General features: G+C 45.2%; 1 protein-coding gene across 1 annotated transcript in view; it reads right to left on the bottom strand.

The window, feature by feature from the left end:
* Positions 1-504: 504 nt before the first annotated feature.
* sik2b (salt-inducible kinase 2b) overlaps positions 505-24210 on the bottom strand; it is a 34783-nt gene continuing 11077 nt past the window's right edge. Inside the window, exons 4-15 of the mRNA XM_037469734.2 lie at positions 19731-19892; positions 15536-15660; positions 15102-15225; positions 11153-11379; positions 10538-10690; positions 9914-10072; positions 8343-8574; positions 7959-8252; positions 6064-6221; positions 5170-5283; positions 4957-5042; positions 505-4264 (exon numbers count right to left, since the gene is read on the bottom strand). Of these exons, the coding sequence (XP_037325631.2) occupies positions 3652-4264; positions 4957-5042; positions 5170-5283; positions 6064-6221; positions 7959-8252; positions 8343-8574; positions 9914-10072; positions 10538-10690; positions 11153-11379; positions 15102-15225; positions 15536-15660; positions 19731-19892 (2447 nt within the window). The 3' untranslated portion in view covers positions 505-3651. The remainder of the gene's footprint in view (positions 4265-4956; positions 5043-5169; positions 5284-6063; positions 6222-7958; positions 8253-8342; positions 8575-9913; positions 10073-10537; positions 10691-11152; positions 11380-15101; positions 15226-15535; positions 15661-19730; positions 19893-24210) is intronic.

The following is a 24210-nucleotide window of genomic DNA, read 5'->3' as shown; positions in this document are numbered from 1 at the left end:
GGTGGTATTGGACTATAGTATGTAAACTTTTTTATACTGTTCATACATTACGATCATTCTCATATACTATGAGATTGTATTTACTCTTTTCTATCCATATTGTACTATGAAATCTATTAATTTTTCAACCTGGTCAACAAATTTAGTCGGTTATCAAAGTCTAGTTTTAGAAAATAGAAATATTGGAAGAATTCAACAGAACCAGACCTGGAGCTCCCTCCGGATGGACCGCCCTGGCAGCTTTTTAGTTCTGGTGTGACTCAACAGTTTATATGAAGCACTTGGTGTGATTCATTTTTCCAGGTCATTAACCCACGCCTGCAGCCCCGGGGCGCTGCGGGGCGGCTGCAGGTTGTAGTTACACCACGACGGGATCACGTGGGGAAGAAAACACTTAAGTGCTGCGTTTCAATAACCGGGACGAACACAAAAGGGAGGCGTTTGAAAGTGCTGTCAAACACATCGACAACTTATGTGACACACAAAAGAAAAACAACCGTAATATTATGTTCAATAAACCTTTTTTAATCTCAACAGCAAGTTAGCTTATGTGTGGTCAACATCAATGAAGGTAAATATAAAAGTGGATTTCTATGGATAGATCAATGTTTTGTTTTATCAGCAGGAGGTGAAATGATCAATACTTGGAAACACGTCCACTAGACTCTTCATGACTTCTTCAACTAGAGAAATATTGCTATAATACTTTTAAATGGCATACACGGATTGACCAAGAAGAAGAAAAGCACTGCTCCAAAGCTCCAAAACTCCACACGGTGGGTCGTACAGGGATACTTCTGAGGGACTTTGGTTTTGTACCTTTGTGAATCCTGGCTCTACTTATTTAAAACAAATCATAAAAAGGGCTTCAACAGAAACAATAGTGCCATTGAAAACCTTAATTTAGATGGAAAATACAGAAAAGTAAAAAGGCACACTGAACAATTTTTCACGTTGCACACAGAATTCTCCTTGGTGCACCGAAGACTCACTGCACCACTAATTTATACAAAGGACAGCGGTCGTAAACTGACGCGTGTTCCTCCATCTTGAATCAAAATCAGATAAAGTATTATTGTGCCTGGTCTTTCTTTGAAAGAAATTGGTTTCTCGTCCATTATTGGAGGGGGAAGAGCGAGGAGAAGAATATTTCCCGCACACTTCGGTTCCTTCCCTCCTGCCAGGAACCGAGGGCGTGAAACTCCTCCTCCTCCTCCTCGTTTTCCACAGACCACTGATAGCGGTTCCAGCCATCGACAAAATCAAATAATCATTCAAAAATTCCCTTCAGGGCTAAATCCACCCTGAGCACCATCATGAATCGACCCCCAACGGCACCATGGCCATTCCACGCTGAAGCTCCTTCTCTTTCTGAAAGGACATGTTCATCGCCACCCGCCAACTGGGCGTCAGCCGGTTGCATTTCAATAAACTGTGTGTGTGTGTGTGACTAAACATATTAATCATCGTTATTATCAGCACGTCGGCCCTTTTGACTGATCAGAGCTAAAAGTGGAGCTGACGAGGCATTTGAAACGATAGATGAGTCACTTGCATTAAAACATCTCACTGCGATGTCATATTGGTCAATAATGCAGAAAATTGGAATTTGATTCAAACCGGTGTTGCTGTTGGAGAGCTGACGCAGGAAGACTTAAAGTCTGCAGCAGTGAATTTGAAAATCAACACGTTTATTTCTTTTAAAGGCTCCTAAAGAAGCGTAAATATGATTGTGTTTCAGGGTGGATTTTTGCTTTCAGTCTTGCACCTTCTAAAGTCTTTTAGTGGACCCACATGTGTACTTTAGAGTCTGGTTGTTGGCTCTACAGCATCTGTTCAGTCCGGTGGACGGGCTTGTTTTCACTGAAGGTCCAGCCGGTTGGATGAAGGTCAGATTGAAGGTCAGATGGTCCCCGTCCAACAAGCTCGTCGTGACTCTCTGACTCTATTCTACCCTCAAAGAAGATGCACCCGTGCGCTTCTCTTTTTTTTTTCACCTGTCTGTCAAAGCGCGGCGGTGAGCGTGTGGTCAAAATCCAGTGTCACGTGACTCACATTCTGTCGTTCTTCGCCTCGCAGCCACCAGTGTCCGAGAGAAACAAAACATTCCTTCATGAAGTGAAAAGCAGGAATCGATCATGAACATGATCCATTTATAACACAACACAGAGTCATGACTGGAGCCTCCAGGATGTAAACCAGGATTCTTCTAAAAAGCTACCTCTGTGCATTTAGGGGGAAAAGCACAGTTTGTTTTATTTTTAATTGAGATGACAATACAGTGTTGGTCTTTTTTCCGACAAACGATTTCATGAATGCAGAAGAGTTGCAGTATGGATTGTGCAAACAGACACAATCACTCTCTCTCTCTCCCTCTCCCTCTCCGCAGGCCTAACCCTGAATTTGTAGGGCGAGTGAGGCAGAGATTATGCTCTGGTTACATCATCAGCTCAAGTGATGTCACCGCTGACGACTCCGGTCCCCGGGAACCAATCAGAATCGGATGCACAGGTGAGGCTTCCATCCGTAAACCCCCAACATTAAGGATTAATATTGCTTCAGTATTTCCACAAAAATAGAATAATATGTACAGTCTAAAACAGCACAACGTCCTAACCAAACACACGTTAATTACATCAGCCCTCATTTATCAGGCAAACGCACAATCCACAACCCAACTGTTAAATCGACGTGTGGCCTCTTGCCGTAGCAAGCGTGTGCGGGCGGATGAAAGCGCTTCAGTAGTGTGAGAACAAAACGATCAGAATCAGTAGTTAGAATTTAAAGAGACCCGTGGCCGACACAAAAGCCTGCAGCTACGCAAGTGTTTGTATATATTATTTTCATTCATCAATTAACTTAACAAAATAGATTGGGTAGCGTTTAGCACTTTTAAAAAGCACACAGTCAACATGGCGCATCAATCTGCATGTTAGAGTATTTTTTTAAGGCAAATGACAAACCAAGTTACTTGTTGTAATGTATATGTTAGTGTTGAAACTTTAAACTATATATAACCACGTAATATTTCTGTAAAATCGGCAAAACACCTTTAACACTTGAATTGACGACGATGGTACCATGATAAATGAGGGCGATTTTTCTGTTTTTTTTCTTCTAATCTACTGAAATCATTTTTTTTAAATCCAAAGAAGTGTTTTGAGGACAAGTCTATCAATGTAGATGGTGTCCTATTTTAAATACACCCCCCCCCCCACTGACAGCCTTTGTCCTCACGGCTGTCTGACAGTCCGAACCCCTCCTTGGTGCAGGGCAGCACCTCCCCTCACTGCACGGCCTCACCCTCACTGCTGGGACAACGTCAGCGACCAACGCAGCCACGCTGCCAAGTTAGTGCGGCGGAGCTCGCCTTGTGCCACCCATCGGACCGGTTCCTGCCTCCCCGAGCTGACGGGAACAAGTTACAGAGGAGACGAGGCAGAAGAGGGAGAGGGCTGAGGGAGGATGGTGGTAGAAAAGGTTGTCTGAGGTTCTTCACAACTAAGAAACAAAGTTTGTTTTAGTCACACAGAAATGAACACCCTTTCCTTCCCCGTTGCTACGCTTGTGGCCTCCGCTCACATCTGCTCTTAGTGCTGTGCAGGTTCTCATTGCTTAATACTGCTTCCTGTCGAGCCCCTTCAGCTGGCTTTAGTTGACCAGTACGAAGCCGTGCTGGGAGTCCACGGTCTCCATCATCTCGCTCTCCAGGAGAGAGCCCTGCAGCTCGGGCAGGCCCAGGCTGTCCGACTGGCCCGGGTACGCCACGGCCTCTCCCGGCGCCGGCGGGCGCAACAGGGCCGGGTCCAGTTGGAACTCGTACTGCTCCTGGTGAACACCCTCACTGAAGGGCCCCAAGGCGTGCTGCTCACAGCCTGTGGGGTAGCTGAAGCCCAGGCTGCCGGAAGAGGCTCCGCGAGGCAGAGGGTGGGGGAGCTGGTGGTGGAGGTGAGATCCGGGGGGCGGGTGTTGGGCGTAGTGGTGCTGGCTCATGTAGGGATCATAAAGGAGGCCCTCGGCCGGTTCCATCAAGGGGCTCAGGCTGTGGGGGTGGCTGTAGGGAGGCGAGGCCTGAGGACCGCCTTGCTGCTGGGGCTGGTGGGCCGCTGACATGGGGGCACCGTGAGGGGAACCCTGAGACGCCGCCGGGTCCAGAGCGGGACCTCCTGCGGTGTAGGATCCTTCAGCTATTTGCATCTGGTTGAAGTACACCTGCAGCCCCATGCCTTGCGACTGCTGCAGGTACAGCCTCTTCTGGTTCAGTCTGTGGGGAGCGCAGTAGATTCCACTTTAGATCGAGACAACACTTTAAATCAACACAAGGAAGAACAAAAAGCTCGCAAAATGATCCCCCCTGAATTGAAAGATGTTCCCGTCCCGTATAATCGTTGCCTGTTTTTCACATTGATGGTTGGAAATTACAGCTTTGCGGACGACATAAAGAATGCCGTCACCGGCTTCCTACACAGCTACATCCAAGAATAACAGCAACACAAATATGGTGAAAAGCTGGATGAGACAGACACAAGAACTCTTAAATTGGTACGGTTTCTTTGATGAATGAGTAGAGCTTTGACAGCTGATACCAACCGCTACCCAAGGGGCAAGTGCTGTGAAAACAAGCTAAAAACGGCAGTTCTGTGTCCAGAGGAGCGTCAATCTTTTGACCCGTGTGTTTAAATGTCAAAATATACAGCAGAAAAAAAACATATTTACAGCTTTGCACAAAAAAGTTTTTTGTCCATGGGGCGAATGTCCCTGTTAATGTACAGGGGATGAATGTTGTACATGAGTAATCTTAGTCTGCTTTTATTTGGATTTATTTGCATCAAGCAAATACCTTTTTGCTCTGAATATATGAATCTTTCACCAGTGAAATGTCCCCCCAGCTAAATGAACACAAAAGAAACGACAAAAAAGGAAACGTGTGGAGCAGATGTGTACAGTGTTATTTACCTCTGTTCCTGCAGCTGTTGCTCTAAACTTCGAGTGTCCTTACAGAAAAGTTGGCAGCTAGCCGGACTGTTTGCTAACGCGTTGGCCTTTGGGGCGAAAGAGAGATTGGGACTGATGACTGTGTTCATCGTGACAATGGCTACAATACAACAGATCCCACAGCAATTTAATTGCCAAATGATATCACTGAGCGAGGTTGGTGTGGGACTGTACCTGTAGTCTGTGAGTGAGGTACTGTGTCTCTAAACTCTGTCTGCGGGACAGCAGAGGCGGGGGCGGCCCACCTTGGTACAAAGCGAGGCCCTCCTGCTGCTTCGACGCCTCGCCCTTCAATCACAAACATAAAGCATTAGAGTGTCTAAAGTGTTGTCTATGCTCATGTGCACACATGCATGTGGACCCACTTATCCCAGATCCCCTCTCCGGTGGGATAATAAAGCCGTGTCAGTGTCTGGGTGCTCCATCGTGGGGGTCTAACTGGATTATCAATGATGTCTCCTGCCCAAATGCCTGTGTGGTGACAGCCAGATGCCTTTCTCTAAATGGCGTGTACCACAGGGATTACACAGTAGTTAAATGAAATGAAAGCAAATTAAAAGGATGATGGGCCAGATCATCATAACCAACAAAGAGCTGCGTTATTGCATTATGAGGGATGGACAAAAGGGAAACCAATAGAGATGGTTCGCTTCACCATTGATTTTGTGTTTTTTTTTATAGGAAAACCTAGAAATGTTTCATAAAAAAGTTCCCCTCGCAGTGTGCCTTTGTGCATCATTTTGTGCATATTTGTCTTTGTGTGTGATTTCTGCTATTGAGTGGCAGTCACTACTGTGGGTCAGTCTGACGGACTTCGACAATGGCTGCATTCACTTTGTCCGAGGCTCTGGGCCGCACCGGGACGGGAGACAGTAAACAAGCCACCGTTGGCTGCCTCTCTCGGGGTTACACAACAGCCTGGGTGGCTTTTTATTTTTCCTCTTCTGGGTCACACGGTGTGACGATGCTGGAGGGACTGAAGCGGGCTGATAACAGGCTTGGGAAGAGAACGATTTTGAATGAAGGATATGTGTGTGTGCTTTTGTGTGGTAATGCAGGAAGACTGACCTCAAGGAGGTTGTGCAAGTGGTGCTGTGGTCCCAGGGGGCCCATGGAGGCCCCTTCCCCAGACCCCATCTGCTCCACCAGCATCTGGACTTTGTTTAGCTCCAGGATGCCTTTGGTCCTCGCCAAGTTCTGGAGGTGCTGCCTGAATGCAACCAGACCTAAGAGCATAAGCAAATCCCCACAACACAAAGTCAGTTTGGATTATTTTAGCTGATCAATAAAATCGCCTCCCTCTGTAATAGGATATATTCCGCTCTATCCTCTCAGGGGGTCAGGCTTAATCCCCACTGACGTCAGCAAACTGTCGGACCGGTTAGCAGTACTGACAATGTGGCTGCATGTACGTCATGAGCAACTGTGGATGTGTTTCTTTGTGTTTCTGTGGGCACATGTGACAGGTCTTGCGTGTGCGTGCAACAGAAAATCGCTCTGAAAAGACCCTTCCAGTGGTGATGAGCTCTTGCTGTGAACGATAGGACCTGACTCACCGTGACGGAGGGAGTTATTTAAAACCATAGTCAGCAGTCTGACGCAAAAAGAATCCACCGCATCAACACTCTCAAAGGAGGATTACCGACAAATAAATAAATAACCACAAATATGATTCCCAACATCAAGCTTCAAATGCAAAACAGGGAGGATAGAAGTTGTTTATCATTCACAATATTTTGGTTCCTCTTTCACTCTCATGTGAAATGAAGACAAATCCTGCCAGCCACGAGAGACACAGAGATATGGAAAAAGAGGTATGGTATATATATATATATATATATATATAGAGAAGAGAGAGAGAGAGAGAGGGAGCACAAGTTATGTGGGCTGTCTGTGATTCATAACGTGAATCATCTCCGCCATAGTCTTTGAGAGACTGGAGAGGAAAAGAGAAGGAAGGAGAGAGGAAGAATAGACCGCGTAAAAAAAGTGTGAAAGAGTGGTGCGTGTATATATATATATATATACACGCACCACTCTTTATATATATACAAACACACGCTATATATTGTTGACAGTGCAACAGTTAGGAGGAACGGCATGATTCTCATTATATACATACATACACACACTTGTGTATCTCTGTCATGACTGGTGCACTGAGGATCCAGGCACCTCAGACATATGCGCATTGACTCTTTATAAATCAATCTCTTATTGACTGGGCTTCGTCGTGTTGGACCGCTCACATATTTAACGCAAAGTGTACATATGGCTGATCTGTGATTTCAATGCATTTCTCCACCTGTCTTGTTTACTTCCACTTTAGACAGAGATTTATTAATGTGTCACAGATGATCTTTCTGAAAAAGTGGAGAGCTCGAGAGGAAATCTGTGTCTGCCTCCTTAAAAATGACTGACAAAGTGCCCCTACCCCACTGATAACAATCAATCCTGCAAGTGGGTGATATTTACTAGAATCCCTTAGGACCCCAAAAATGATCAATTAAAAAGCACTAAATCAAACCAGCAACAGAAAAACACTGACAATAAATTATTAGGAACAAATCGATTGACATAAAGCACCTATGAGACATCAAAAACATACCTGTGGGTCTGCAGGGATCTCAGTTGGTACGATGAGGGTTAAATAAATTAATTGCTCTATATTATATAAGTGTAATAAAAAAAAAATTTCCAAGCACCGCTAAGCTGTTATGAAATCGAATGCGTGTGTTCAGTGACGCATCAAGCTAGAGGCGGGATGACAACAGTATGAAGCAGAGAAGGGATCAGGAGGTGTTACCGGCAACAACTTCAACCTACTTTCGCCCCCATTATGAAGACAATGTGGTCTGAGCGCTTGGAGTGAGGGAAGTGGGGGATTAGAAAAAGCGCCCAAAGCGACAAATTTCATGGAAAAACAATGAAATAATCGACAAATGAACAATAGTGGTTGTGACCTTGGGTGAGGGAGGTGTCGGAGGCGCGGCGTCCCTCTCTGAAGCTGACGGGGGAGCGGTTGTGCGTCTCCCTGTGCTGAGAGGTCAGGACGGCCATTGCCGGGTTGGCGGGCCGAGCACTCAAGAACGGCGCAGGGGTAACGCCGGCGGCCGTGCTGTTGGCCGGCACCACTTCCCCGAGGGACGGGGGGTCGTCCAAAAGGCCGAGGTCACTTTGCATGGAGCCCATGTCGTAGCCCATGTCCGAGTCCATGCTGCCCATGGAGGGGTTGTGGCCCATAGAGAACAATTTACCTGGGAGGATACAATTGTTTTAATCGAACCGCTTCATTTTAGCATTAGCTGTAAATTAACCGTGTGTATTTGATCAGGTGAGAGTCACACCTTGGTTCGAAGGCCCTGGCTGGTTGGTCACCTCAGAGAGGGTGTGTCGCCGCTGGCCAAACCGCGCTGTTTGATGGGCTGAGAGCAGGTGGGGCGACTCATCCTCCGTGTCAGGCTCCTCGGTCTCGATGCCCTCATCTATTGACGTCTCCATCATGTTGCTAGGCGACGAGGTGGAGGACTTGCGGAGGGCAGTGGGGGGGGGCAGGGGGTCCAGCAGACAGCCATTCACCTGGACAAAGGGGCAGCGATAAAAAAGGCTAGAAAGAGAGATTTCTTACTATATTTTCCAAATTGACTGAAGAAAATGGCGACTAATAAAACACCGTTCTGGCATCTTGCAACACACGTGCACAAAAGGCGACCACCATATAGTGCACGTGGGGGCAAATGATTCTTCCCCTTACTCTGTTTTCCCTCAACTCATCCCAGGTGGTCTCATGGGGGGACTGTGTAAGTGTGACTGTTACAGCGTGCTGGCCTGTGAGTTACTGTAGAGGGTGCGGATGAAGGAATGCAGCACCAGGAAGTGAGCTTGGACTAAAAAGGCAGTGTGAAGGCATGCATGAACACACACACACACAAGCCGAGCGAGAGAGATAATTCGCATGAGTTCCCGCAGTAACCGGAAAGCCTGGTGTTGGTATAAAAACAGCAACTTTGCCTAATTGTCCGTCTGTTTAGTGCCAAGATGGAATAGTTTTAATCAACCATCACACACCCAGACACACAGGGGAAAATGACTGAGAAATAGACCATGAAAAGCGGTGGCAGACGGAAAGCGAGGTTAGAGGAAAAGAGAAGAAGCTGAATGAACAGTTAAAAGAATAGGAGAAAGACAATGTAAAAAAGAAACAATGAGCTGGCTAATGGAGGTCACAGGGGTGAGATCGCTCAAGCAACACAGCAGCTTCCTGTCCATGTGTGTTCACTCAGCTTTGCATTAGGTCATCATCATCATCACAGAACTGCTTACATAACCAGTCTCCATTTACTCAGATAACGCACACTGTTCTGCTTACAACACACACATAACCCCACAACCACACACCTGAACAACATACACGTCCATGTGTGTGTGTCACCATGCATGAGAGTGAGTCCGTCAACTTAGACAACTGGTGTCTGTGTTCTGTAATAGTGGGTCAGTTTAAATACAGGCCTGAAGGAAAGGTTGCTGGTTAGCACAAATGAAAAGAGTGAGAGTAAAAGCACCGTGTGCGTGTGTGTGTGTGCGTTTCTAGAAGCTATGCAGGACAGGCAGCTGTCCGGTCTAATGTCGGCCGCGTTGTTATATAAGAGAACAGGTCAGCTGCTCTGTGGCAGGTTGACAGAGCAATCCAGCGCAAACTTCAAACACACACACACACACGCACGCACACACATACAATTGTGGGTGTGATTTTCAAAGTGCATCCCTGTCTAGCTCATAGGGGTAATTCTTGTGGTCGTACTTGCAAGCTGAATGGCTATAACAACTACACTGAACGAACAGTGGAACATGTGTGAGTTGCGCACAAAACACACAAAGAAAGAGACCCTCAGGCTGTGTTGACTTGTGTTGAACTTACTTTGGGTGTGTTGACATCCTCCACCAGGAAATTCTGCTCCAGGAGACATGCATTCTGGGCGAAGGTGAAGCCATCGGAGGAGGCTTGGGGCACAGCAGGGGAGCGCAGCAGACGAACACCCTGCGGGAGCAAACCCACCTGTGCTGAACCACTGCTCGGCTGCAGGGAGGGAGAATACGGACACTTTAAACATTGCAACCCAAAAAAACAACAAACTGCTCCGATTCACGGCCAACACTTGACAACACCCTTGATGATAATATAATTCCAACTAAATCAAGCTGCTGTGAATTTCTGTAAGGAGACAAATAAGCCAGGTGAAGGAAATGAATAGAGATCGCAACGTGGTCTTGAGAAAAGACCGTGTGCAATGAAAAGAAGATGAATAATCTAACTGGGCGGAGGGGAGGGGCACATTAAGATCAAGGCTTGCCGTAAAATACTGGGTGAAAGCAGTCGAACACAGAAGCTGGCTGGATGAACGGATGAATGGGGACGTGTCTGTCAGTTTGTTTGTTGGTGGGTGCAGGTGTGAATAATGGCGCTTTGATCAGGGAGCCGTGGATGGTAATGTCTGGGCACAGTATTCAGAAGACCCTTGTCGCCGCGACGCCCCGCAGCTACCTTGACGACAGTCTGTTCGGCGATGGTGCTGGGCCTCCGCTGGCGAGCGTCGAGCCGTTGTTCCACGGGGAAGCTGCAGCGATGGGCCTTGAGCCGCTCCACCAGCAGGTAGTAGATAGCAGCAAAGTGGTTGTAGCTTTTGTTCTGCAGAGACTGAAGTTTGACAAGATGCAGATGCGGATTTGTATTTGTTTGTATTTTTCTTCCCAGACAATACAAACAGCGGTGTCAATACGCAAAGGTGTTAGCGATGACACATTGTTGATGAGGAGTTTAATTTCACAGTTCTTAAAATATGCTGAGAATATACTTCCCTGTGTGTTAAAAGAAAAGGGCGCACGTAGAATGTAATGAATCTAAATTACAGTCTTTGTTCCACTGACACAGAAATACTGTTGAATATATCATCTTTTATGTATATTTCACCCATTTACCAGGGTCCCCATCACATATATAGTATGTGGTACAAAAAATCATTTGTATCCTTCTTATGATTGTTGTTGGGACGCATACAGTATAGTATAACCATTATCTTTGCCACAGCCAGACGCTCTGACCTTTAAATCTCCTCCCTTCGTAGCCCTATTGAATAAATAAAGCCGGCTAAGTCCACACCTCTATAGTCTTGTTCTGGTCGATGCCGAGGCTGTGCATCAGGCGGAGGACCTGCTCGCTGTACTCCCCCACACGCGCCTCGCCCTCAGCGGGAAGAGGCTGCTGGTACAGGACAGGCCTCTGAACGGGAGCGTACAGGGCCATCCACTTGTGCTCCTTGATCTGGGCCACAGACAGACGCTTTGATGGGTCCAGCACCAACATCCTGCGGATCAGGTGCTCACAGTCTGCGAGGGGCGGGAGAGCACAATCGCAGAGGGTGTGAAGAGGGTTTCAAAGCCTTTCATGTGTTGGATCACCACTTCTTTCTGAGAGGAAGAGCTTGTTGATGTTCGATAACGCAGGGCACTTTTTGTATAAGCTATGATGAAGCAAATTGAGTCATAAAGCACCATTAACTTGTCAAAGTAGCAGTCGGGCAGAAATAACACTTTTCTGCGTTTCTTCTGCCGTTGATTCTCTACACAATTATGTTGCATTCCTCCTCTCCTAATGAGGGCTCTTCACCTCTAGTTTGTGTCTAGATGGGTTTGACGTCAGACACAGCTGGGTTCTTAACAGGATTATAGTTCCCCTGGCTGTGCCTCTTTGGCCTGCATGCACCGCTACGGTCTGCACTGCATTCCTGCCCACCACAGAGCATCTTTCCCCACACGCCCTGCTGCTGCAGTCTCAAAGCAAAACAGGTGGGTATTGAACGAAAATAGGTCTGGCATATTTTAGTTGATACAAAATATAAAATTAAAATATGTACTTTGAAATGAATTCTCTATCAGGAGTTTTCATTCCGATTGAAAAAGAGACCATGCGATTCAAGTGTCTAAAGATGTTCCCTTTTTTACATTTTTACTACTGAATCATCAACTTGTCTTTATATTTAAGGTGCTTCGACTTTGTAAGCTCACAACAATACAACTCAAAAGGTCAGTCATTTATGATAAATGTTATCACATTTTTAAAACCAACAAAGAGTTGTCTAAACACATCGGTAACCTTTAGCTGAGCACCTCTCCTTATCGTCATGCTCAATTATCGTCCTAAGACGTCCTGTCTTTTACCACAGAATAAGGCCAGAGAAAGCGGTTCATAATGCAGCTGCAACAATTTGATAAGTTGTGAAGTAATAAACAAAAAAAGATTTATCAGCAACTACTCCTTTAATTGAAGTCCAGATTCTCTGATTCCAGCAATTTCATGAATATAAGATTATTTTCTGGTTCTCTAGCCCTTTGGGACAGTAAGCTGTATTGCTTTGAGAGACAAAGTTATATTTGATTTTTCACTATTTTGAATGTCAACCAGTCGATTTATCGAGGAAAAACTCCAACAGATTAATCACAAAAGAAAATGCCTGTTAGTTGAAACTCCGGTTCATAAGCCCATTGACATGGCCGCCAACAGAACCTCAGCTTCACATTCTTCCCAGATTCCCCGTCGATCTCCTAACGTCTGCTACATCATAATTCTTCCTCCTCCTGCCGGGCAGTTCAGCCAAACAACTTCTCGGCCCATTATATGAAATAAAAAGTTTAATACTCTTTTGCTTAATGCTGTGGCATCTCAGCCTTGACCAACCGCTGGGTTACAACATGCTTCAAATACAGGGCAATTACGTTGACGCAGAAGTTACACAAGCCACGTTGCTACAGCCATGTTTATAGCAACAGTTGAAGCTGAACACATTTTTCAAAACTATTAAACCGCCGGGGAAAGTTGAACTATGTAAAAGTGCAAAACCATCCAGCCGGCTGGCCAGCTGATTGATTGACACACTGTTCTTAGCCAGTACATTACACCATCATGACTCAACCACAAAAGCATCCCTGTTAACACTCGCAATGCGCCACTGGTGTAGAGTTGCACCAAGTCCCCCAATGAAGGAGAGAGAGCAGCACTGTTGCAAGAAGTGGGAGAGCAGTTGGACGGTCATGGCTGCGGCTGACTTGATTCTTTCTATTTCTTTCATTTTATCAGACGCATTAAAAGCCTTAAAATAACCAAGACATAAAACTTGTAAGTATAATGCGTGATCATACCATTGAATTATTTTTTTTATTGTCTCACAATAAAAAAAATCACTTTTGTTTGTGTGGGCTGTGATTGGTTTTGCGGTACAATACCAGACAGGAAATACAAAATGCCGCGAGATGCTGAGCTTCACAAGGCAAAGTTTGTCTGTTTATTTTAATCTAATAAAGGATCCTTGACAATGATTCCAGGCTGTGCGACATGCAACAAGAGGGGGACATAAAACAGCTACTGTTGCTGCGTGGTCAGTAGTAGCAGCAGGCCAAAACGTTTAGACAGAGACGTTCTAGTCAGAGCTCACTGTGCGATGCTAGGCCGGGGCGTGAACCACAGGGCTGGTCGGCAAATGGGCCTCTCCTGAATAAACTAATCAGCACACTCTGTTCCCCTGGTTCAGGGAATGAGTGTCACGCTGGCCACGGAGGGGACGACGCACTCCTACATTCCCCTCACTTCTTAATTGTTTCAAGGTCCTGAGCAAATCTGTCCAACTCTCCCGCCACGCCGCCTGTGGCAACAGACTTGCAGATGAGAAACGGAGACGAGGGTCAAGAGAGATCGACAGGACGACGCATCACACCAAGAGCGCTCAAGTCAGACAGGCAGACTCGGCTTAGAGAGACAGACAGGCGAACTGCTGGAAGGCGTCACTGGCTCTTCCCTCGGTTACATAAACAGCTCCCGCTCTGGAATTAATCTGCATCCAGCCAGCTAGCACAGCGGCTAACAGCAGGGCGGGTAGCCGCCCTGACTCACTCTGCAGCCTTCGTGCACGCACACAGTGACGCGGGTGTGCACACGTTACATCGTAATGAGTGTGATTCTCTCACATTAATGAAATGTCCCTGTGATAATTGCAGCAATTCTTCAGTACGGTGAATAGGAGAAAAGCTGGGTCTCTTCATCTGAGCAGCAGCGTCCATCACAGCAATTTTCTTTAGATTATTGCCTCCAATTACAGGGTGATAAACTAGAAACAACAGTTTTTTCCAGGCTCATAATATATGTACTATCTAGTATGGACTTATAAAGAACACACACTTTTAAGCTATAACAATATGGACGTGAATGAACTCAGTGAATAATTACCAGAGAGAAAGATTTTACTACCAAAACGTAGGACTGATGGAGAGCTTTGTCACACGTTAAAAAAAACAATTACTTGACGCTAAATATATAAAACATTGGGCTTATTGTGGAGGACCAGAGGAAGAGGAGACCTTCTTGGCTGTTGTAGTACGTTTAATGTTATTATAATAGCTCTTATCTATAGCAAGTTGTAAATCGGCTTATTTGAAGAAATTACACTTTCTTGTTCCTTGTTCTTCTGAGTTTGTATCTTTATGGTTGAAATGCACTTATTGTGAATCGCTTTGGATAAAAGATTCTGCTAAATGACATGTAATGTGATGTTGTTATCTAGGAAGACAAAGCCAAGGGGGATTTACACACGTAACTCAAATTAATATTAAAAAAACTGGGCCAGACTCCCAATCTTCCTCCACAAGCTTTGTACTTGTTGCTCTTCTTCAATAATCTAGGGTGGACAGGTGGATTAGTTAATTGAGAAAAAGAAACAAACCCCATTGATATAATTGGGCAACAATGCTGATTCTGATATTAAATCTTATTTTTTTCTGTTGACATTTGTATTATATGTTCTTATAGCTCATATATTGATCTGTTATTTTCGGCAAAAAATCGGTTCATCCTCCAAGTTGACGTTTTCCTGATTCCAGTCACAAGAAAAAGACAACATACAGTGTATAAAAAAAACAGAAAACATTAAGATGTTGCAGTCGTTCAGACACAAAGAAAGACCAAAATTACACATTTACAGCAATGTGAGGTACTGAGGGGTGCCAGTTGGTTTGCATCTCATCTTGTTTTGTGTTCAATATCCCAGAGAGCCTCGTCTTACCTTCTGTCATGAAGTAGGGGATTCGAAACCGTCCTTCTAGGACTCTCTGTCGAAGTACAGGCAGAGTGGGCCCGTCGAAGGGCAACGCACCACACACCAGCACATATAGCACCACCCCCATACTCTGTGAAGAGGAAAAGGCGCTCACACACACAGCAAACAAGGTCAGGGCAGTAGGTATATCAATCAGAGGTGTCTGGATGCAAATAGTGTCATTGCATTTACGAGCGTGCACACTACACACACACACACATCGTCCTTTGCACTCAGACACAAATGTATGGTCAATGATTGTTATCTACAGCAGACCACTTTTTCAAATACTGTTGCATCAGCTGGTTTCCGTAAGACAGATGGACCTTAAAGTTCAATCCATGTGTCCAAAGGCAAATCCTGAGGTACAACTGTCTACTTCATACAATCGATCGTCTTACCCAGATGTCCAGCTGTGGGCCCTCATACTGTTGGCCCTCAAAGACCTCTGGAGCGGCGTAAGGTGGGCTGCCGCACCACGTGGCCAGAGGCTCCCCAGGCTGGAAGAAGTTCCCGAATCCAAAATCTATTAAGGCAATTGGGGAGGTGGGAGGGGGGGGGGGGGGGGGGGGGGGGTGTTCGGGGAGTTGGCAGGAAAGGTAGAGATCAACATTAAAGTTTCTTAATCTGTAAATTCCTCACACAGGACCTTTGTGTACCAAAAAAAGGCAACTTGGAACGTATTAATTGCGAGCGTAAATGGGGCAGAGGTCGGGGCTTCTCGCGAGGACGTCCAGTGGAGGTGGGGTCATTGACGGGGTTAACTGCTGAGACTGAAAGTTGTCCACATGGGGTCTGCATTACGCATAATGTAACATGCAATCCACTTCTTTGTAGACTGAGGAGACGGGTCTGTGTATGAGGTAACCTCCCCAGGAGACTGAGGTGAGGTAATGACCTAACTTGAACTATCACCAATACACACAAAATGGTGAAAAGGTCCTTTTTGCCTTTCACTCAAATCCAACTAAGAGCTGTAGTAATATCTGCCAAACCACTCAGCCAACTTGCATACTTGCAATCACTCGGCAGACCCTTTTCTGTGATGATGCATCGCTCCCTCCTCCTCATCCCCACCTCTCTCTTTCTCAAACCCTCTCAAGTAAATGCTCCTTTACCTCTGCTCTTCTTGCTGCTGCTGATTAATCCATCAGTTGATCTATCATTGCTAGTAATACACATACATTTTTTAGTTTTTGAAATAATGAAATCGATTTGCTGGTTTTGGCCTCTAAAGAACAATGTCATTTTTTTTCCATTGTTGGTGGGACACATTTAGTATTGCGAAAAAAAAGAACTCAGCAATAGGAAAAATAAGTAAATAAATAAAGATTTAGCTTACATAATGGTGCTCGAGGGGATGTACGTTTTCTCACACACACACACACACACACACACACACACACACACGCACACACACACACACACACACACACACACACACACACACACACACACACACACACACACACACACACACACACACACACACACACACACACACACACACACACACACACACACACACACACACACACACACATATATATATATATATATAATCTAATAATGTTGCATTTTGTCTGATGAACAAAGCAAATACAGACAGAAAGCTAAATGATAATGCAGTCATGCAATGACTCCTCCTTTTGTGAAGGTCATAATGTTTAACTTGGGTTGGAACTGTTTAGGGAGATGTCGTCAGGTCATCTTGCATTCGGCTGTTGAATTGTACTTTGGTGACACAGTTTGTTATTTAGTCTAACCTTTTGTTCTACCGACAAAATAGTAGAAAATTGTCGGTTAATGCAAAACAGAAAAAAGATGTCGGGAATTCTCGTTCCTGACAAATACATTTGTGGAATTGGGTCTGAGTGATTTGTGCAGCTTTGACGCTGTGTGTGTGCGCACGCGGATGTATTCAAATCCATTTAACTGCTGCAGTGCAGGCAGCAGCAGGTGTGGCCGACATGAAGTGGAGGGCAAAGCCGAGCGTCACAGTGGGGAAGGTTACAAGTATGTTTACTGTCTGATGCGGCTGTGAAGGTGAGATGTGAGATGCAGGCAGAGCAGTGCGGAGCGGCGCGCGCGGTTTGGCGTCAGAAGCTGTGACCCATTTCATGGAGCTGAATACTGAGCAGACTGGTTGACGTCAAAGGCTTCGGCACGCTGCAGGCGACTAACTGCACTCTTAGCTCAGCAGGGAGGGTGGGGTGGTGGTGGGGTGGGGTGGGGGCTGTGTGCGTCAGCGTCGCATACAAAAGTATTAGCTAAATATTAGCCTCACACACGTGTGAGTGAGAGGAACGGGACCCTGTCATCCCCAACAAGGTCTGATGAAGACACATTGATTTGGTGCCGCTCAGTATGCACTGAACTGGGATTCGCTCTCATCCTGCCTTCCAGTCCCTCGTCACACTTTTCCTGATATGCTTCGGGATTACAAACACTTTAGTTCTTTGGAACGAGGGGCCATTTGGCTGATTGAAGCGACATAGAATAGAATATGCACACTTTCTGACAACAAAACCTTACTTTGCAGTGGTGTCTAATGCTAGCAAACCTATTACTGACTCTTCTCTATTTGCTTCTTTTGCACTTAAATCTACCATTATCACATGGTTGTCACATGACCTAGGGATTCTTTTTATTCTTCTCTGTATATTTAGTCTTAACATTTGGAGACATTTTAATATAATGCCTGCTGAGGGCAATATCTTATATAGAGTCTAAGATTATATTTCACCATATATTCATTTGAAATAATTGATAGAGATAAGGATGACTTTGTTGTCAACATGTATGTGTCATATGTCATTTCATTACTTTAGCATTCAATGTAGATGCAAATTAAAAACTGTTTTTCAAACAAACAGAGGTCCTTGATCCAGAGATTGTTTATACTTTCTACATCTTTTATTTAGCATGAAACACCTCCAGGGTTTGGTGCATTTTCAATGACGTTACCCTGTAAACCCGGAAGGTTTCAACTTTAAAATGTATATAATAAATGCTGCTAAAAATTTAGTCATTTACAGAACGTAGAACATAAACAATGTTATATGTGAAAGTCTCTATCCTAAATATATACTTCATACTTCATTCATTCATCATTGTTATTTCTGCAGCAACGTAATCGGGCTGTTTGATGTGAAAACATGAAGGACCCCCCGCTTCCACTGTCCCCCCCCCTCCCCTCCCTACAGCCACCATGGGCATGACCTTTCTTTGACTGGCCGCCTGGTTGAGCTTCCTGCAAACGGACCATATCTGGCCTTTAGAAAGCAGGAGGACCTATAAACAACTACATCTTCAGTGCGGTGAAAACAATTAGCTCTTCCGCTTACTCCTTTCAGCAATCCAACAGTATAATAATTTAGATTTGTATGACCATAATCATGAAGTGAACGGATGATTTGAGCTGACATCAACTTTAACGATGCAGTACGGACATTTGAAGAGCAGAACGTCTTTCTTGTGTACTGTGTGGACCTAAACTTCTTGTCCTTGTTACCAGTCAAACAGAGCTCGTTCTGAGCGAGAGAAGAACACAAAGCTCCTCATGTCCTCTCCAGAGACGTTGTCTCTAATCACAAGCAGGGCAATGTTCTGTTCATTGTTTTCCTGCTTCAGATCTAATCCGCCGCCCGGACAATCAGCGGTGAGTCAGAGATGTTTATAAAAATGACTGCTGTGGTAAAAACGGCCCCTGGTTCTCATCTCGGACTCTTCTGAGAAACAGTGAAACACTCAACAGTTCTATTTGATTTTACCCTTTTTGAACCAAGAGAGAAAAAAAAGACACTGGACTCATCTGTCATTTTACCTAAATTAAGTAACATTCATAATACCAATAAACAACAATTCTAATCTCTATTTGGAGTCTCTGACATGAAGTGGGGACAAGAGGCCATTTTCACCGTTCATAGTACACATTCATGCAAAGCTCTGATATTTATAGCCCTCTTTGTGTGATCAGCTCACCTTAAATGGATTTTAGTATCAGCTCTGACTAAAGCTGTAGAAAAACCTTGGATTCTTTGTGTACCGTCACAGTTGCGGCCGTGCCACCCTGCTATGCAACGATCCTCATGCGCTCTCTTCATTCTCTCTCCCGCTTCTCCAAAATAGCCAATCCTATTCTTTGCTTCCTCTTCTCCTCCAATTAAACCCAACCCCCCTCCCCCCCCCCCCCACCCGCGTCCCCACTTCATAAACCAGCGGTAGGGTGACATTCTCACCAGCTAGTTCTAAATGCCAGTTGCTTAATAATCTCACTTTGAAGCTTGTACCACAGACCTCAAGCGTAGTCTCAACTTGCTACCTGCAGGATTTCTTCCTCTGTGTGTCCACTTTCTTAAATGTTTTCTCCTCAATAATAAAGTAACAGGTTATTTGGTAGGTCTGCCTAATTTACTGTGATCATAAAAAATGCTGTCCTGGCATCTTGCAGCTGACAGCTATCTTGCAGGTATTGAAGACATTTCTGAGCTACGCCGGCACTTGGATCAAAACTTAGTTAATATATGTTGACATCTTGGATTTTTCATCCATCAATGAGTTTAAGGGTTCTCCTGCACAAAGCTGTTACGGTACCTGCAATCTTGATATTCATGTGGCCATCCAGCAGCAAGTTCTCCGCCTTAAGGTCCCTGTGGACGATGTTGCGGTTGTGACAATACTCCACCGCAGACAGGATCTGCCAGAACTTCCTCCTGGCTTCGAGCTCACTGAGACGGCCATGCTTCGCCAGGTAGTCTGTAGCCAGAGAGAGAAAGAGATAACCAAGAGAGAGGGGATTAATCATGTTTCAAGTTCACATTGACTTCTATAGCATGATACTCTGAACCTTTCAAACACGGTATAAGCAGTACAGTAATGAAAAACCCTTCCGTTCTTTTGAGGGGTACAAAGTGTTGGGTTGGTGGTCGTGTTGAAAGGATAATTGACTTTGATGAGCTGCAGGCCTGGTGCCGATAGGAGTTTACAGCTGCCCTACATTACACCATGCTTGTTGACGGGATACAGTCCAGGATGAAAATGGATATCTTTCTTCGGAACCCTGTGTGTGTGTGTGTGTGTGTGTGTGTGTGTGTGTGTGTGTGTGTGTGCGTGTCACTGAGCAGTGGGGAACTGTGTCGTCAGAGCCCGAGGAGGGAGGGGGGCGATGTTCTGAGAACTGGTCTACTACAAATTGACCCCATTAGTACAAGTTCAAACAGGGTGAGAGTCGGAGGGTTAACGGGACTCTGTGTATGATTTTAATGTACAGACAGACACACTTAAAAAGGACTGGAAAAAGAACGTGATAGGCTGCTCAGAAAGCTAAAGCATTAAACCCGTCACTGTAGTCAAACATTCTGATGTCTTCTTACTCCAAGCATCCAGATCCCTGACCTTTTGTCTCATTGTTTGCTCTCACACCCCTCTTTACAGTTCCATAAACCTTTCAAACTCAGCGCTCACTTATTTTCATAAAGTCAGCCGACTAGTTATTCTACGTGTTGCAACCACGTGGACTTTGGGAAGTGTGGTGTTTCTTGCTGTCGGTGGGGTTCCTCTTCACACCTCTCCGTCCAGATAGCTTGCTACCTCTTCATTTCACACTCTGTGGCAAACAAGATAGGACACTTTGTGTTGGCTTTGCTTCCAGCTGGCATGAATACAGACCGCCGACCAAACACTGGCGACAACGCACAACAACCACAACAAACCCAGCCAGCAAAACCTCATTAAGAGCAAACAGAATGTGTGAAATGTAAGGAACACGATCATCTGAAGACCCCACAAGGTCAACATCATAAAAAAGCAATTTTGTGTTACAAAGCTGAAGGGACCTAAAGGTTGCTTTGCTTGAGATATCAAAACAACAACTTTTGCATCGTCTTTGCATTTGTAACTACATTTCACAGCCCATTGAAATCCAAAACGTTATCTAAAGTGGAGAAACACATTTCGTGAGGCCAGCAACAATCATCACGTTGTAAACACCTCATTTTAATTACTCATATCGGCTCGGCTCAGGGTTTACCTTTGTTGGGACAAAGTGTACAATAAAAAATGACCAAAGGCTGCTGTACCAAGTTTCATCAGGTCGATGATGCCCTTTTGACGTCAACAGCGTGGTTGATAAATAGCTAACATCTGACAAGAATGATGAAAAATCGATTAGATAGTAGCTGGCAAATTCCACAGAGGAGGCCGTTCAGTGACCAGGACAGCTTTCACGTAGCGCTGCTAATCAAAAAACACATCGGGGAGGGGAATGTGTCGAGGAGCTCCAAGTATGCACCAGCATCGGACAACGTGAGCCACATGACCAAAACATTAACGTGCTTAAAGGGGCGATAGTCATACCCAGAGGGGACTGTGGATCAGGAAATGTGGGGCTGAAAAGTGGATGTTATTTATGACTCTCACACTATGAGTGTTTAGTTCTCCAAATTCACACTGCCCGACAGTCCATGACTTAAAAGATGTTCAGTTTGCCCTTATAGACCACAATAAATAGCAGATACAAAAAGCAGATATTTACTTTGATGCAGCATGTTCTACTGTAAAAACAAGCCATTACTGAATAAGCCTGACAATGGCATGCGTGCACACACATCAGATCTGTGGTCTCATGTGTCATTAAACTCTGCATCTCTCTGCGCGCGCGCACGCACGCACACGCGCACACGCACGCGCACGCACACACACACACACACACACACACGCAATGCGGTATGTTGCCCCAGTGGAGGGATGAGTAATCCACTGATACAATGTCAGCTAGGGCAAGGACCTCAGCACAGACAGGCGTGCAGATTGGCATTCTGGGAAAGCGAGCGGAACAAGTATGAATCACGGGGTATTAGGAAACAGCCCAACAACCAGTGTGTTCCACTTCTGAGAGCTCAGTGACGACCGAAGTCTGTCAACAGCTGCTCAAGTTGGGAGGGGACAAACAACATGGGTCCAGACTGGCTCTTTGGCTGGACACCAGATAACACCATGAGGCAGACACACACACACACACACACTTCCACATAAGTAACTGATCCCTATACTTTGTAAATACAGCAGCCATGTTGAAGTCACGGATATATGTTGACAGTGATGGTCAAGTTAAATCCCGTTACAAGCATCAGCGTTTCCATGGAATGGGTAACATGGGGTACTCAACTGAAACACATCCTGTTTGTTTTGCCTTGTACACACAATTACATGTATTATTTGCTTTGAAGATATCATTTAAGCCTTCTGGATCTTCCACTTAATCGTGCACCGACGCAACCATAAAAAGGTCGTCTCTCCCTGGGATCTGATGACCTGGCGTCGTGATGCACATTTGTCTTTGTAGTGTGAACTTTTAACCTGTTCCCACTACTTTAACTCAGAAGCTAGTGGGTCAGTGGCGAGGCGTTGCCGCTTCTCATTGAGGTTGATCTGTATGCGGCCAGACCGGTGTGAGCCATGAGTCACTAATAAGTTATGGAAGGAAGGCAATGGTTAATGGTCTTAAGACTTCTCTGAAGAGATCTTATTGCCTGCATTGATATGTGCCAGGCTGGATAAGTGAGAGAGATGCTTCGTCCATGAGGAAAGCCTTCATCTCACCAAATCGATTGCCTTCATCAGCAAAATGATAAAAAGGTATCCACTTTATGCAATGGTGTTCTGTGAGTCATGGATTCATGTAAACTGGGTCATCAAAGTTACCACCGTGGCGGCTGACCATGCAAAAACAAAAAAAACAGTAAATATGATTGATGGTTTATGGGGGGGGGGGGGGGGGGAATAGAAGTAAGAATGTGTCTCGAGTATTTCTTTCTCCCTGTCTCATTCAATTTCCATCAGTCAGACAAGAGATCTGCATGAGTGACTACTCACTGCCAGCTATAATACTCCCCTCTCTCCAGCAGTGCTTTCTTAAATATGCATGCCCTACATTTCCCCAACACCTCCCAAATTCAAATGGATGTCCCCTGCTCTCGCCTCTTTTTGGTTCTCCCTTCTCTCCCCTCCTGCCTCTGCTCTCCTCCCTGCAACTCCAATGTATTTGTGGCTGACCCAATTTCCAGGTTTTGATCCATACTGCGGTGTCGAGGCAGACAGAGTGACAGACACAAAATGCACATCGACAAGCTGGCATGGAAGCGTCTGCGGTGCCCATTGCTGTGCCCACCCACCCCTTTGAGAAAATGAACCAGTTACTCTGCGCCTCCCTTGCGCCAGACCTAGCTCGGCTTCTTTGTCCTTGCGGCTGCAGACGCGAGCACACACATCGCTCCTCCTGTCCCTTCAAAACCCATTTTGTCTGAGGAGGAGATTCGGAGGCTCATGCATTGTCTCACCGATTCCCAGTAAACAGGGTGGGCTGCTCAGCTTTCACAACAACTTCCCATCTCGTATTTGTCGATTATTGTATTTGTAACCTATGGCCGGGAGCGGGCCAGAGAAATGTATCATGTCAGAAAAGCAGAAGCGACTCTCGTGGTGCTGATAGTGGAGGAGGAGGCTGGAGATCTGGCTTGGCAGCTTATCAATTCCGCCTCAGTGCAACATGACGGAAAGACTTGATCCATCCAGAAAGTGTTTTTGGGAAATCAGAAATGATTGTTACATTTTTTACACTGTAATAACAAGTCTAGTTCTGCAGCTAACAGTTGCCATCAGGCTAGCCTAGTGAACGCTGCTACTGCTGCAGCAGATGACATATAAATGTCTTGCATAACTGCATTCAATTGTGCAATCAGGGCTCAGATGAATTAGGACACAATGGTTTTATCATATTGTGAGATCTAAATATCTATTAAAAAAAATCTATAAAAATCTAAATATCTATAAAATATGAAAAATAAATGAAGAAAAAGTGAAATTCTTGCCAAAAGTTAAAAAAAGGATGAGATCACAAAAGTTGTCATATACAGTATATTGGTTGACTATAAAGCCACAACCATGGGACGGATGGCTTAGTTTAGCAAAAAGACTGAAAGCAGAGAAGAATGCAGCTAGCAAAGACCTGTTCAAAACAAATCTGACCCATTGGTGTCTCTTTTAATCAAATATATTAAAAAACAGAATCAAAATA

Source organism: Pungitius pungitius, chromosome 3 (genome assembly GCF_949316345.1).
Source record: "Pungitius pungitius chromosome 3, fPunPun2.1, whole genome shotgun sequence".
Classification (NCBI taxonomy): domain Eukaryota; kingdom Metazoa; phylum Chordata; class Actinopteri; order Perciformes; family Gasterosteidae; genus Pungitius; species Pungitius pungitius.
Note: the sequence above shows the minus strand (reverse complement) of the source record. Positions and strands in the feature narration are given on the sequence as shown.